This window comes from Falco biarmicus, chromosome 6 (assembly GCF_023638135.1).
Source record: "Falco biarmicus isolate bFalBia1 chromosome 6, bFalBia1.pri, whole genome shotgun sequence".
In the NCBI taxonomy this organism is placed as follows: Eukaryota; Metazoa; Chordata; class Aves; order Falconiformes; family Falconidae; genus Falco; species Falco biarmicus.
Genome location: NC_079293.1, coordinates 73,408,827 through 73,424,935, shown reverse-complemented (window position 1 = coordinate 73,424,935; position 16,109 = coordinate 73,408,827). Strand labels below are relative to the sequence as shown.

The following is a 16,109-nucleotide window of genomic DNA, read 5'->3' as shown; positions in this document are numbered from 1 at the left end:
CTCTTAGCGGAACCAGCCCATTCTCCTCACCCCTTGGGGCACTGTGAGGGGAAACAAAAGGGGATGTCAAAAGTTGGTAAAAATGCAAAGCACTCAGAGTGGCACATAAGTGAGAATTAAATGAGGGAGACAGCTTTGTGTCAGCCCTTTGCAGTGGGTGAGGATGTTCTGAAACCTGTTTAAAAAGTGACAAAGCAAAGTTGCAGTGTCGCAAATCTTTCCCAATGCTTTCCTCTGCCTTTGACATCATCTGCCTGGTGACAGGGATGGGGAGATGGAGGCAAAATGTCATGTGTCAGTAAGTGATGGATCCAGGGTCAACACTGGGACCAGACTGTGACAGTGGCTGACTCCCAAGCCCCCTGCCTGCTCCATCCCCATGCCCATGTTGGAAGCAGGTCTGCAAAAGCCATGCAAATCAGTGCAGCTCAGTGGGGCTTGGCTGATGGTCACATTATACAATGGACACGGTCAGTGGAAATTCACCCTTGGGGATTGCAACATCTTCGCTGCACGTTTCATTGCAACCTGCGATAAGGGGGATAACTAGTCTGCTTTCCAGAAGGTTCGTTGCAGTTACTTATTGACAAAGCACTCAGCCGTCAAACTTGCACAATCCCACAGGCCCTATAAATACCAGGTGGCTTTCCTAGTCCCTTCCTCAAACTAACCTCATCCTCCATCAGTCTGTCAGGCTTTTTGCAGGAGGACACAGCTCACAAACTACTGGCAGCCATGAGGATCCTCTATGTGCTGTTTGCTGTTCTCTTCCTCCTCCTCCAGGCTGTTTCAGGTGAGAAGCAAAGTGAATCCTACAAAGAACGAAAGGGCTTGTAAGCAGAAGTGTGTGCATATGAGGAAAAAAGCAACCATCAACTGACAGGCAGAATCTGATGCTGTCGGGATGGGCCTATGCAGTGGATGGGATCAAGAACATCAGTACTCATGATGGCACTCTTCCTAAAAACCCAACACATTATTTATTGCATATATATGTATATATATCTCCTTCATCATTTCAGACTGAAAACGGAGATTCTGACATTTTTCACTTCCCGCAGGTTCTGCAGATCCTATTTTTGCTGACACCGCAGAATGCAGGAGCCAGGGAAATTTCTGCCGTGCTGGGGCATGCCCACCCACCTTCACTGCCTCCGGGTCGTGCCACGGGGGGCTGCTGAAATGTTGTTCAAAGTAAGTACTGCAGGACTGAAGGGCATCAGAGGACCTTTTTGTCCTGCTGGTTTATCAACTACTTCTTTGAATTATATGCACAACTCCATAGGGCTTGCAGGGCAGCCGTTTGTGAGAAAGTACAGATAAAGGATGTACACGTGCAATTCTCTGATGTGTGTTTAAGGAGACAATTCATTTTGATGGAAGTTATGTATGAGAGTAAAAGTTTGGGGCGGGGGTGGGGTGGGGGCAAAATTCAGTATTTTTCGCTTTATTTTAGATTTTGATGGGGGTGGGGGAGAAGTAGATTTTTCAATAAATTATTAGGAAAATATTTCACAGTATTTTCAACCATCAAGGGAACCAATGTATCCTCCCTCTGTTCTTTTTATTTTCAAAATGACCTAGAAAATTGAATTTTAAAGGGTAAAATATGTTCACAGAACTCTGCTTCTTGTTCTCTTCCCATCTCTCCTTCTTCCCACCACTGTGCAGCTCTTAGGCAGGTGAAGGAGAGTGAATTTGTTAGTGACTGGAGGCAACTGGTTGTGCATTCCACTTTTGACTTTGAAGTCCAATTTTTAATAATGTCTGGACGTTCCCTGACAGCAAGCTTTTTTTCTTTCCTTAAGGTTTCAAATGTGCTTTTGGGGAATGCACTTTAGCTTAGGACAAAGCATATTCTTTGGGCATTTACTTCCTACACTTCTTTTGTTCCACCAATGGCCACATGATGATCACTGCCAGCTGCAGTGACTATCACAGACATTGCATTCGGTGGTAGATTAGGAGACATTCCTGTATCTTTTGGTGAAACTGAGAGGTCTGATTTTACAACTCATCCCAGCAAGAGATGTTCAGGCAGAGCCTCAGCCATTGATGTGACTGGACAGAGCCTGGTTCAAAATAAAAGGAGAGCTCAGATCCTTGTTTTCTGAATTTTCTAGAAGTCCTTATTCTGTTATTTGTAGAATTTCCAGGTTTGAAAGTTTCCAGAAACTGAAGAAAGTATGATGAGATGGCTCTAGGGAAGAGATCTTGTAGCATTTGTCCAGCATAGGGGTATCCTCAGTCAGACAGTGGTTTCAGGAAACCCAAGTCATACCAAAAATAGGACATGTTTATTGTCAGGAGATTAAGATGCTACAAAAGCACCCACTTAGGAACTCAGGAAAGTAAATGGTGCAGAAGCAACCTACAGTTAGCTGATTTTACAAACAAATTATGTGATCCCTCAGTCTCTGTGAACAATCATTCTCTTTAGGAAGCAATTTCTGCTGATAGCAAATAGACTGGTTAGGAGCAGATGACACATCTCCAACATCAAATTTCTGTAAGATACATCTGTTAGGCCTGATCAAAGGAGAATTTGGGCTGGGAAAAGCATGAGAGCTCTTGAGTTTGGTTCCAAGTGTAGTTTTTCTACAGAAATACTCTTTCTTGGAAGAATGTACCTATATGTAATATTGATGGATGCTAATGCTCAGGATGAAAACTCTTCCTAATGGGGTCTTAGATTTTTAGCTGCGTTGATGGATACAGCACTAGAAGTTGAAACCAACAGGGTATTTTGAGGTACAATATCAATTTTTTTTCCAGCTCAGGATTCAACCTACTGAGTTGCTTGAAAAGAAATCTATGAAATTGGACACAAAAAGTTTGATTCAGTAAGCTACACTGAAATGTTTAGTGGTACCTGAGGTGTCTTGGAGTATTTAAACCATATATACCTGTCTGGCTGAGATGGCTAATGACATACAGGAAAACATTGCTTTTCAGAAGAGATGGCCAGAGGCCAAGCAGATACCTCAGAGCCCTTCAAAAGGCACTAGGCTTGTGCAATTAAACCAAATCCCCAATCTTCACTTTGAGGTGAGGTGAATCAAAATTTTATTACTAGTGGTAATATAAATAGTTTGCCAGTGACCATAGTTCTTGCGGGCTGGATGCCTGCAGACCTAGACACCCAGCACACACCGAGACCCCATCTGTGGAGGCATCTAAATGTAGGTTTATAAACCTGCAGGCTGCACCCATGACGTACATTTATTCTGAAAGGTAATTAGCAGTCACTAAGTTTTTTAGAGATTGAGTTGAGATTACACTTCAGCAAAATAACAAGACCCTTTGTATCCTTACAGGATCTTGGCAGAGTAAGAATATAAGGCTTTCCTGGGTCAGTGCCCTTGTACCAGCAACATTTCCACTGCCTTGAGTAGGTGATTTTGATGGATTCCTCCTCTGTCTAAACCCTCCTACAAATAAGCATTACAAGAAGCTTCCAGAGGGCATGTCCCGTTAGCACACTGCTTCTGGAGACCCAGGTTTTTCCTCGCTGAAGTCACTCCCTTTTTCACTTTAAATACACAAGCCACTTTGGCACCTCAGCCACCTATTCCAGCCTACCTCACGGAGATGTTTGGATCTTCAATCAGTTCAGGTTCATACAGCTCTTGGAGGATGTGAAGCAATATATGTATTATTATTTTATTCACATAGAGAAATAAATGTCTTAAACCAGTAATTGTGATCTTCTATTGTTACTAACAGTAATTTTCTCTGTGGTTTTGACTCAAGGCTCATTGAGTCATACAATCTTTTTAAACAAGTAAGTCTGTGCAGTCTCACATATTCCCAAGTGATTTAGAAAACAGAATAACTAAAACAGCAACCAGTGTTGCTGATGGTACTGAAGTAATCAAGACTGAAAACTGAGTGTGAAGAACGGTACAAGCAGCTCTTGATAGCAAGTGATTGGATGACAAAATGGTGATCAATAAACTTTATACACACATATATATATGTATGAACTATCTCTACCTAGAAACAAGATGTGGGGTGATATATAGACTGTTTTTGAAAACATCAGATCTGTGTTCAGTAGCAGCCATAAAAGTAAATTAAATGTCCTGTAGTACAGATGCAGTCATGAGCTCCATAGCGCTAAAAGTTCAAAACCAAGGCTATTTTTATTGTTTCCTCCAACAGTTACAGATGCACAATTAATTTCTTTCCTTCCGTCACAACTAGTCATGGAGGCAAAAAGTCCTTTCTTTGGAGCCCATTTTCCACATTATCTTGAAAAGTTGTTAGGGCAATGCAGGGCTGATTTCATCCAAGTGCATTAGAAAAAAACCCAAGGAGTTTCCCCATGGCACTGGAGCCTATTTTTAAGCAATTTAATTGATGCCCATGTATCTGAATTTAAAGCTGTATCAAGCCAAAGAAAGAGATGCTCCTTCTCCACAACTGTAGCTATATATATAGAGAGAGTATAAAAGAACCCAAATCAAAACCATGAAGAAAATGCAGAAATCAAAAAGGTCAAATTAACACAGAGACTCTGCAGCATTTTATTTCCTTCTTCCTATCTCAATTTCCCCATTAAAAGCGTGAAAATGATCCTGTCCAGATCTTCCCTGTTCTTTTGGAAATATCCCCCACAAGGTTCTTATAAGCTTTTTTTGTGCAAGGAAAAAAATTCTGGAGATTTGGATTTGTTAAATGAGGCTAGATCAGTTTTTTTCTGAATCAACATCTACAACAGGACTATACACTGTAAGTGTTAAATGATACAAAAGGGCCACATGTTCCACCTACTTCTGTGGCTTCTTAGACAGAAAAGGCCTGAGGATATAGCAGTAACCCATGTCTGAAGCCACCTTTAATAGTCTTACATTTATGTCAGGAACCAGTGAGTCCTGGAACAGTTTTCTGATGAAATAGAAGGCCACTCACCAGATTTCTTGGTCTCCAAAATAAGACTGTTGCGCTCATGATGTGTACCAAGAACTGTTCCTGGTCTATGCTAACCCCTGAACTATGCCCAAGGTTTGTTCAGGAGATGGCTACCTGACCCACCCGGTAGCCTAAGCTACACCAAAGACCCTGATAACATCAAAACAACACGCTAACCATTTAGCAAGCCCATCTCACTGCTCGTAACCTGGTCCTGTTCAACTTACTACTACAGACGTGAATGATCTGTTCTCCACCCCTCAAGTTTCTCCTGAAACAAAGTCTCTGGTATTAAGTTTGGATAAATTCAGAACAGGCTGAGCCTCAGATTTCCCTCTTGTTCCAACAAAGCGCATCTCTAGTGTGTAAGTCATAGAAGTGTTACTCCAAATAGGGTTGTCTCCACTTCTGTCTCTAGATGCTGCACCTCGTGTCCATCAAGGTCTTTTGTTTCACCCCAGCAGCCACCCTCACTGCCATACGTGGGCAGGTAGCTTTGGGCTAAAATGCTACAATGAGCCTAACTTCTATGGAGTCCCTTGAGTCTCTATCTCACCTCTGCACTCCCCACATCCACTGAGTGGAGCCTGGGGTCGGCATCACATGGGATGGCTCACAGAGCTCTGCTGTGTCAATGGCCCTACAGGGACCTGCTCCTCCCATACCAGTTTCCTGGCCTCTCTCATGCACTGACCACTGAGAGTTCTTCCCAAGAAGTTCCTCATCCCATGTCTATTGAGAACTTCCCTCCTAGCACACCACTGGTTTTTCCCTTGGAGGATTGGCATGAAGGCAGCTGGAATGAAACTTTTTGATCACACAGCTCAAGCTATGGGAGAAAAGAGATCTCTTGATTCTTGTACACTTTCCAAGGCTAATGCAGGACCTCGGAAAACCTCCTCCTTGACCACCTGAAAAACGGATCAGTTTGGAAAAAGGTGATCAGGATACGGACTTTCCAAAAATTTGCTGATCAGCAACTTCTTCCCGTCACAGCTCTCTTCCATGGCAGGGACCCAGGTTGGAGATGGTCCCATGACTAATTTTGGACAGGCACTTCAGTGACTAGCATGAGCAACCTCTATTAAGTGCTCCACCAAGGGGAATGAACAAACATCATGTACCTTCTGCTCATTGTCATCTTCACTGTGTCTGTAAACATCAGTGCTTCTCTCTTATTTTTTCCTTGCACCTAACTTTGGGTCAGAGGAACTCAACACCACTGCTTGCTACCACTTGTTGATTTACTAGTAGACCAGAGGAGATTTTCACTACATTAATTCTCCACTTCTGTTCTGGCAGATTAATTGCCCATCAGTAGTAATTAAAAGCAGGAACTCTCCTTCAGGTCCAAAGACATTTGCATTCTGCGCCTCACATCCCAAAAAACAGACCTCAAGTGGCAATGTTCTAAAAGGCAAAGAACAAACCAACAAGCCCCCTGAAGGAACAGTGAGCCAAAGAGATGAAGTTACACTTTCTAGGTGATGAAGTGCCATTTCTTCACAAGGACAGGTCCCATGCAAAATCCCCAACCCACTCCTTTGCTACCAGGTCAAAAATTAACTCAGACAGACATCCCAAGATAACAGCTTCCCATCAGTAACAGCCTTACTGCTTCCTCTGCACACTGGTGACTGTTTGCCAGTGTCTTCTCCTGGTGCTCATGGAGAAGGAAGAAGTGGGGCAACTTGCCCTGGATCACTTTCCTCAGTGCCAACCAGTCTGCAAGGGGGCTGTTAACACCCCGGGTTGTATTTACCTTTCCATGGGGGAAGCCTGGACCTGGGACAAGCATTTCTGTGGCTGTCTAGCTGGAGCTGGGGGAGGGAGGTGAGGAGGATGGAGCTGTTCCCCCTTTCCTTCCCTCTCTCTGACGTTGTTTGGTTCCAAAGAGCATTGAACAACATGTGACAGTGTGAGCTGACCCCAGCAGGGTTTGCTCAGCAGCCTCACTCCCCAAAACAAACACTCCTGCCCTTCATGCTGCCTGGGAGAGGCAGAATGAGAATTATGCAAGGCGTAGAAAAGCACATTTTCCTTCTCCATTAAATCCTATTATTTTTGCAAACAAACTTCACCTTGATGGTTTACTTCTGGTTGGCCATGTTTTGTGATCACGGCCTGCCTCTTTCTTTCCTTCTTTTTGGCCATGCTCTGTTTTAAGAAATGAAGCCAAGGATGCATGTGGATGGGGTTCCCATCTGAAACCCTGAGCAGGTACACAGCATGGTTTGGATTGTGGGGTTGCCTCTATGTCCTAGCTCACAGATCAGAAATCAGATATCTGCTCCATGTTCCCTATGGCTTGCTTAAAATAATTTTCCAGCACACACACAGACGGCATGTTTTAGTATAAAAGACTGTCTCCTCAAAAATTCTTCTCCCGTGTTCAAGAGGAAAGCAGAAGAGAGAGGAGTTCCAAGAGGACTTCCTCATCTCAAACAATTTCTTCTTCATCCCCTACCTGAAGCAAAAGAAGGAGGCAACACAGTACAGAACACAACAAGGTACAAATGATTTCACATTCTGTATCACTCATCCCCACGGACAGGGTTGGTGAAGGCACCAACTGTAAAGGCAACAGCCCATTTAAGAACCTGTGCCTCCACCTCAACAATGTGTATGAAAATACATAGCCTTTCCCTAGACCACCACTTCCCACCACACTTCTCACAGCTCCCTGGCAGAGGTCTGAAGATCCATTTTCCCATCATGTTCCTCAAGAACCTCATCACAGCAGCCTGCCATGGGTAATCTGGGAGGTGCAGAGAGAGAGGTGTGGGCTTGATACCTCTAAGTGTCTTCTCAGTGTTGTGCCCATCACATGAGACAGACAGATATGAGGCTTCCCCTCCTTCTCTTGGACCTCACGGGTCCTACCCATCCTGCCAGCATCACATAGTTGCCCAACTTGCTGAGCAGGGACAAATGTTCATGAAGCATAGAGGGGAATTTGTCCACTTTGCCACCTGTGTCCTCCTGCCCCACCTCAAACTCCTCATCTGCGCTCTACTGTAAAGAAGATTTTTTGCTTGTTTCTGAAATCCTAGTCCCCACATAGCAAGATAATGTGGGGTTTTTTTTCCACAAACTGAAGCACCCGCTTCATGCCCTCCACCCCATCTGTAGCAGCTAGTTTACCAGACACAGAATGCTCTGCTCACAGTGTGCAGACATAGCTCACCTCCTGCCATCACTCTCCATTGCTTCAGTCTGCTGTTCTCATTAAAGGAGTAAAAAATTAAGCACCCTCATGACTTGATTTTATTAATGATTCTTGGCCTGTACTGTTTGTCTGAAACCAAAACCACCACACCTACAGTTCTCATATGTCTCAAGAGTGGTATTTCTTGGAGACAAGCACAAACATTAAGAGTGCTGTACAAATCTCTGGTGACACTTCCTCTTGTCCATCCTATATATGGCTTGTCCTTCACACACATGAAAAAAATTTTCAGATACAGAAAAAGGAGGCATCACACACAGGTAGACTTGGTATGTTGAATCTACGGAATCAGAAAGAGGGACATGAGTCTCTTCATAACCACATCAAGAAGGTGACTACCAGCAAGGGGAAATGTTATTAAACCAGACATTTTGGGCCAAGAATGCATAAGTTTAGACTCTCCACAAAGGCTAGACTTTGGAAAAATGTTCCAGTTGTCAGAGCAGGGTATGGAAATCCAGTGCCTGAAGCAGCAGCGAGCAACACAGTCTCATCATTTTCAGGAGAAAACTTAGGTGATAGCTGAAAGGGAATTGGGATGAAGCCTTCTATGATAGTGTCACAGCACTATCCAAACTAGCCAGCTACAACAAGGCTTCAATAAGTAGTTTCCGCACCTTGTCCCAGCACAGCCACCAATCCCCCACAAGATTTCAAAAGTTCATCTATTGTCAATGCTGTTTCTTCATCCTTTACAGGCCAGTCCACCCTGCTTCTTACTTCTGCATCCAGAGTCTTCCTTCTCCAGGCTCTTTGTCCAGCCAGCCTCTTCTCATCTAGGCCCCCTTCTCCCAGGGCCTCTCCTTGTCTCTCCTACATCTGGGGTGCACTCTCTCTCCTCCTTCTGTTTTCTCCAGGTCTCTCTTCATCTAGATCTCTCTCTTCTTTCAGTCCTCCTCTTCACACAGTACTCCTCCTCCATACCCCTTAGAGCTATTTAACTACTTAGCAGGAACAAGCCACAGCTACACATTATCCACATAAGCCAACCCACTGCCCCTGAAGCCAGCCCACAGCTGTATATTATCAATGTTAATTAACCTGCCTTCATTCCTCTATAATTCCTCTACATGCTAGCATGGTGCAATAGGCAGTGGTGTCCCTTCAAGTCCTTTCTGTCTAATGACTACTTCTTCTTCTATGTTTGGTACAAATTATGGCTATAGTCATAAATACAAAATGCAGAGAGTAACTGAGCTCTGAACCACGTTAGAAGAACATCTGGGAGACTGGAGATGCTACTGTGTCTGCTGATTTCATCAACAGGAGGGGGAATATCAACAGCTCTTTCACCCCTACCCTGCCTTCTTCAGCTTCAGCCCTATATCCTGGTGTCAGCTGAGATAGGGTTCATTTTCTTCTTAGTAGCAGGTGCAGTGCTGTGTTTTGGATTTGGTGTGAGAGTAATGTTGATAAAATACTGATGTTTTTAGTTGTTGCTAAGTAATATTCACACTAAGTCAAGGACTTTTCTTAGGCTTTGCCAGCAAGAAGACTGGAGGAGTACAAGGAATTGGGAGGGCACACAGCCAGGACAGCTGACCCCAGCTGGCCAAAGGGATAGTCCGTACCGTAGAGCATCATGCTGAGTATATAAGCTGTGGGAAGAAGGAAGGGCAGGATGTTCGGCGTGATGGTGTTTGCCTTTGCCTTCCCAAGTAACTATTATGCATGATGGAGCCTGGCTTTCCTGGGGATGGCTGAATGCCTGCCTGCCAATGGGAAATAGTGAACAAATGCCTAGTTTTGCTTTGCTTGCGTGCATGGCTTTTGCTTTACCTATTAAACTGTCTTTATCTCAACCCACAAGTTTTCTCACTTTTACTCTTCCAATCCTCTCCCCTATCCCACCAGGAGGGAGTGAGGGAGTGGCTGTGTGGGGCTGAGCTGCTGGCTGGCGTTAAACCATGACACCCTACAACTCTGATCCAAGCAAGGACTGAAGCTCTGATCCTTTCCTGCATTCAAGGAGGAGAGTCTGTTGCCTTCTCATTTCACACAACCTTGCAGGCCAGCTGCCCTGCCTTTGCTGCGCTCACTGTGCCTGGTGGCTGGGCGGAGGACAGGCTGTCACAAGACCATGGCCAGGAGCCATGGAGCATCAGCAGATCTGTGTGGTTTACAGTATTGCGGATGACAGGAACCCACCTCTCTCCTCCTCCAATCCTGTGTCCTCCCCAGGTGCAGCCCACCAGCTGGCACAGGGCATGCAAGCACAGAGTGATTTGGGCGCTCGGGTCAGCTAGCTTGATTTGATCATTGCTCAGGTCAGGCATCTTTGAATGTGTTATGTTGCAACATCTTCATACATCACCAGTCTCTACAGTAATAGGGCAATGAACTCGCTGTTCTTCAGACAACCGCTCCTCCACCCCCCTAGCTCTCTGCACTGCTACCTCCCAGAGCCTTTATAAGTAGAGGGGCTAACCATCTTCTGCCTAGAACATTAGCTCTGTCCATCTTTGAGTATCTTCATATCAGCAAAGGCAATCCTACTACCAGCCGGCAATCATGAGAATCCTTTTCTTCCTCATTGCTGTTCTCGTCTTCCTCTTCCAGACTGCTCCAGGTAAGACTGAAAATAGATGAGATGGAAGCTAAAAGGGTGTGGAGAACCCATTAGAAACCAGTGATGAGGTTCAGATTACCTCTGTGCTCTTGGATTCCATGACTTCCATATTAGAAGTCCCCTTCTCTAGTCATAGTCTTAACCTTTAAGCTGTTGAGTCAAGGTCCTTGATAGTCTTCCTGATGGTCGCTTTCTAGCATCTTGCATTCCAGTCACATGATGAAATGAAGGAAAAAAAAAGATGCCACTGTGTATTGACCTCAGTGCCAGGGAAGGTTATGGAGCAGATCATCCTGAGTGCCACCATGTGGCACATACAGGACAACCAGGGGATCAGGCCCAGCCAGCATGGGTTTATGAAAGGCAGACCCTGCTTGACAAACCTGATCTCCTTCTATGAAAAAGTGACCTGCTGTGTGGAGGAGGAAAAGGCTGTTAATGTCGTCTACCTAGACTTTAGTAAACCCTTTGACACCCTCTCCCACAGCACTCTCCTGGAGAAACTGGCTACTCATGGCTTGGACAGGTGTGCTATTTACTGGGTAAAAAATTGGGTGGTTGGCTGAGCCCAGTGTGGTGAATGAAGTTATATCCATCTGGCAGCTGATTACAAGCGGTGTTCACCAGGGCTCAGCACTGGGGACAGTTCTGATTAATATCTTCATGAATGATCTGGACGAGGGAATTGAGTGCACGCTCAGTCAGTTTGCAGATGACACCAAGTTGTGGGGGAGTGTTGACCCGCTGTAGGGCAGGCAGGCTCTGCAGAGGGATCTGGGCAGACTGGACCAATGGGCCGAGGCTGATTGCATGAAGTTCAACAAGGCTCAGTGCCAAGTCCTGCACCTGGGTCACACCAACTCCAGGCAGCGCTACAGGCTGGGGCAGAGTCTCTGGAAAGCTGCCTGGTGGGAAAGGGCCTGGGGGTGCTGGTCAACAGCCAGGTGAATATGAGCTGGCAGTATGTCCAGGCGGCCAAGAAAGCCAAGAGCATCCTGGCCTGTATCAGAAATGGCCAGCAGGACCAGGGCAGTGACCGTCCCCCTGTACTTGGCACTGGTGAGGCCGCACCTGGAACCTTGTGTTCAGTGTTGGGCCCCTCACTGCAGGAAAGACACTGAGGTGCTGGAGCGTGTCCAGAGATGGGCAACAGGGCTGGGGAAGGGTCTGGAGCACCAGTCTGATGAGAAACGACTGAGGGAACTGGGGTTGTTTAGCCTGAAGAGAAGGAGGCTCAGGGAGACCTTCTTGTTCTCTACAACTGCCTGACAGGAGGTTGTAGCAAGGTTGAGGTTGGTCTTTTCTCCCAGATAACAAGTGACAGGACAAGAGGGAACATCCTCAAGTTGCACCAGGAGAGGTTTAGATTGGGTATTAGGACAAATGTCTTCACTGAAAGGGTTGTCAAGCATTGGAACAGGCTGCCCAGGGAGGTGGTTGAGTCACATGGAGTTATTTAAGACGTGAAGACTTAGGGACATGGTTTAGCGGTGGACTTGGAAGTGCTGGGTTAATGGTCAGACTCAATGATCTAAAAGGTCTTCTCCAGCCTAAATGTTTCTATGATTTTTTGATGATTCTACTGAGGCAAGTCTTAGGTTGGTACTTAAGACGCAGCTCTTAAGAGGAAGTGGGAACTTCCTCTTCTCACATTCACACCCCCCATTTCTGACTGCATATTCTAGATTAGTAGACCTCCTATAGTTCTGGAAAAAATGTAGTTGTGACTGTGGGTCTTCACCTGAACTCTATACTGTCCATGTGCATCAGGTGGATTTAGAGCACATACACCATTCCAGGTTGTTTGGAGTTCTTTGGATAAGTTTAAGCTATCTCCACCCTTGTTTTGGTTTGCAGTACACTCAATCTGTACCTACGTTCCTAGACCAGCCAATGTCTGTCTACTCAAAGAAGAAATTTAGAACCACTTAGGCCACAAGCAGGCACTTGTAGGAGCTTTAGACAAAGCCTGTACTACATGCCTCTGGATTGCTTTCTTGGACTTCTTTATGCATCACAAAAAGTATTCTCTATTTCAAAACAAACTGTGACCCCTGAGATGGCTGCAGGACTGCTGCAATTCCAGTAGAGCCTCTGGGAAAGGGCATCAAGTTATTTTATATCTCTTCATAAAGATTTACACACAGAAAAGACCCCTAACACTATAGGGTTTTTTAATTTAGGAGACAAGAGAAGCCAAAGTCTAATGATGTCTTAAAAATCAGCTGAGTGGGATTAACAATGCACTATCCTTGAATAATATGTGATTAAGAGAAAAAATTTGAGAACCACTAGGACAAATTGACTGAAGTATGGTAGATATAATTTAGAATAAAGCTTACGTGCCTTTCAAATTAAGGATAGAGTCCAATTTGATGACAGGTGTGTATTGATCTAGGCACAGAAAGTACTAGGTGAGATGATTTGGTTTGTGCTTAGCAAGAATTTGGGACAGCTGTTAAGGGCCTCTTCTGCCTTCTAAATGCACAGATATGCAAGGCTCCAGTTGGTATGAGATCCATTTAAATCATACAAAAATTACAAAATTTGAATCTCAAGCTGAACATCCCAGTGGGAGCAAGCAACGTTTAGCCTGGAAATAGTCTGAACCCAAACTTGGGGCTGGCTTTTCAGCTGAGATAAGCCTGGGCAGATCCCCTAATGATGATGGAGCTGAAGCCTTTGCCACCAACCCAAACACTTAGCCCTTCAGTTCTGAACATACCAGCATGGTAAAACCAGCATAGCATCCAGCTAAACCATATACAGTACCATATAAAGTGACAACAGCTGATGACTTTGTTTTGTGGTATATATTTTAGTGTATAAAACATTTTGGTTGGGCAAATATTAGTCCCATTGGTTTGGCTGTGATTAAAATTCATCTTTTCTGAAGTTTTATGCCATCTGTGTTAATCATACCACATTTTACATGGAAACACTGTGCACAGGTTTCCTGTGAACTTGCCACTGATACTCACAGTGTTCAATGCTTCCTGCAAGGAAGATACTCGAAGTAGCAGGCAAAGATTATGAGTCATAAATATGCTTCATGTTCACTGTAACTTGAACTGAAAGCTTGAAGAAACTCACTTAGGACATTTTTATTTGAATATCATCACTTTCGTTTCTGAGAGTAATGTGAGATTAATGTTAAAAATAAATTCCTGTGTTTCCTATGGCTTTTTCATACAACATAGTATTTCTGTGTGTAACTGGAATGACAAGCAGTTACTCGACAAGCTTAGTCTCCAGGAGAGATGCTAAGGAAGCAGATAGTCATCTTCAGGTCACTATTAATCAGGCAGAGTGCCTCTCCAGGCTGTAATGGAGGGACGCCAGCATTACAGCCTGCTGTCTGGTTAGTTAGCATGTCATATCGATGCAGAGACCTTGAGAAGGTGTGATCAGGTTATCCCAATCACAAACCAGGCACTGTGGTAAGAAACCACACACCACACCAGGTAAATCTGATGCCGCAACTCTCCAATCCTCTGCCTTGGAAAATTAAGATGAATTTTTTTATATTTCAATTTTTATTTTAGCTTACAGCCAAGAAGCTGCTGACACCTTAGCATGCCGGCAAAACCGGGGCTCCTGTTCGTTTGTTGCATGCTCTGCTCCTCTGGTTGACATTGGGACCTGCCGTGCTGGGAAGCTGAAATGCTGCAAATGGTAAGATGAATTCCTCCAGAGAAATGCTGCCGCACCAAAGCCAAATAAACATACTGGGCTTTTCCCTCTTTTGGCATGAAAGAGGCCACCTTCTTCAGCCCCCTACACCCTCCAAAAAAACTCTTGAATTGCTGGGGTTTGTGCCTGGTATCAAAAAGGCAGAGCCTTGTGGTGCCAGAAATGCCAGGCTGCTTTCTCTGAAAAAACACATGGAGGGAGATGGCATTTGCAGATGAAGGAGCCAGGGCTGCCTGTCTTTGCAAGGGAGATGTCTTCTCCATAAGCTTGCTAAGACTGTACCTCAGCTGTGACACTAATGTAGGTTTGAGCTCACACTCTTTGAATCTTTACATCACTAGTAACAACTAATATAGCTAATAACAAGTTACATAGCACCAATAACTTCTTCCAGCATGGGTCTCGTACCAGGGCAGAACCAGCTCATTCTCAGATTCTGCCTTTACTAAGCAGGGTGAACACAACTGACCTGAGACATCTCTGAGGACTCCTTCTCAATCCACACAGGCAGCAGCATGGAGCTTTGCAATACCAACCGCCCCCCCCCCCCCCCCCAGATCCAAAACCACCACCCCCCAAAAAACAAACAAAAAACCCCCAGCTTATCAGCACAGAATAACCATTAAGCAAGTCAGGACTCATAGCAGGGATGCAGTTCTCCATCTGGGCTATCTGATCTGGTGCAAAGTGCCAGATGTTAAACCAAAGTGCCACAGGACATTTTCACCCTGTAGGTGAACACCCTCTAGCATATTTCATCAGTACTAGCAAGAAAGCATCCGCATTTATAGGAGGTATGCCCTGCAGAGTGATGCTGTAATATACCATGGTCTAGCTCTGCATACATCTCATACTTTAAAAATTATTCTTATTTGCATTTCTATTTAATCTAGTTGGGTTTCTGTGAAACATCATGCTAAAGGATGCAAAAAAAAGGGAGAAGACTTGTCAGCCTTTCTCATAGAAAAAGGACATGGAAAGCATGGAGGAAAGTGAGATGAGCCACTTTCTCCAGTGTAGCTCTTCCTAAACTAGTTTTATGCTTAGACTCTACCCTGGCAGGTATTCTGGGTCATCAGCAGCTGCAGCTGGATAGCTGTGGTGTGTGCGAAGTGGTGCCATCCACATCCTCCACTTTATCTGGGTTATCTCATGGCCAGAAGCACGAGTCAGCAGTCCAGATTGCAAGGATCTCCAGGAGTCTTTAAGCTTATGTGTTACCTTACATCTACAGTAGTCTGAGATGGCAAGGTATAATCTACTTCTTTGGTGGCCTATCTAAGCACCTGACTTTTCCTTGCAGGACACCCAGTTCCTAGAACTGACACCCCACTGACCACAGAGACAAGAGCTCTGGGCATCGGAGACATCTCTCATCTTTTGACATCAATGGATTGCAACCTTTGTGCAAGCCTGGAGAGCCCTTCCCATGGGGATGAAGACACTCAGGGGCACAAGATCTGAGGAGGAGTTCTTGTACCCCAATAAAGAGATTTGCAGCTTCAGTTCTAATAAAAGCAAGTCACTGTGAAACCGCATTACTGATATTTGCTCATGTATGTCAGGATGGGGTTTGCTGTTCTTATTGTCTATAATAATCAATCTGTATATGAATTTTATTTAACTAAATCAAGTTAATATAAGTTCATGTGTCATTAAGTCCTGTTAAATCGTCCTGCAGGGTGTGTTGCAGTGATTTGTGTG

At 44.7% G+C, this 16,109-nt stretch overlaps 1 protein-coding gene and 1 long non-coding RNA gene across 2 annotated transcripts; one reads left to right on the top strand and one right to left on the bottom strand.

The window, feature by feature from the left end:
- Positions 1–3,483: 3,483 nt before the first annotated feature.
- On the bottom strand, positions 3,484–10,464 carry LOC130151342 (uncharacterized). The gene is made up of 2 exons (XR_008822554.1): positions 4,513–10,464; positions 3,484–4,185 (listed from the first exon to the last, which is right to left on the bottom strand). It is a non-coding gene; the product is annotated as an uncharacterized LOC130151342 (long non-coding RNA).
- Positions 10,465–10,567: 103 nt separating this feature from the next.
- Positions 10,568–14,391, top strand: LOC130151339 (gallinacin-9). Its single transcript, XM_056343490.1, has 2 exons — positions 10,568–10,712; positions 14,258–14,391. The coding sequence occupies exons 1-2, from the start codon at positions 10,655–10,657 to the stop codon at positions 14,389–14,391; spliced, it is 192 nt and encodes a 63-aa protein (XP_056199465.1). The 5' UTR covers positions 10,568–10,654.
- Positions 14,392–16,109: the final 1,718 nt, after the last annotated feature.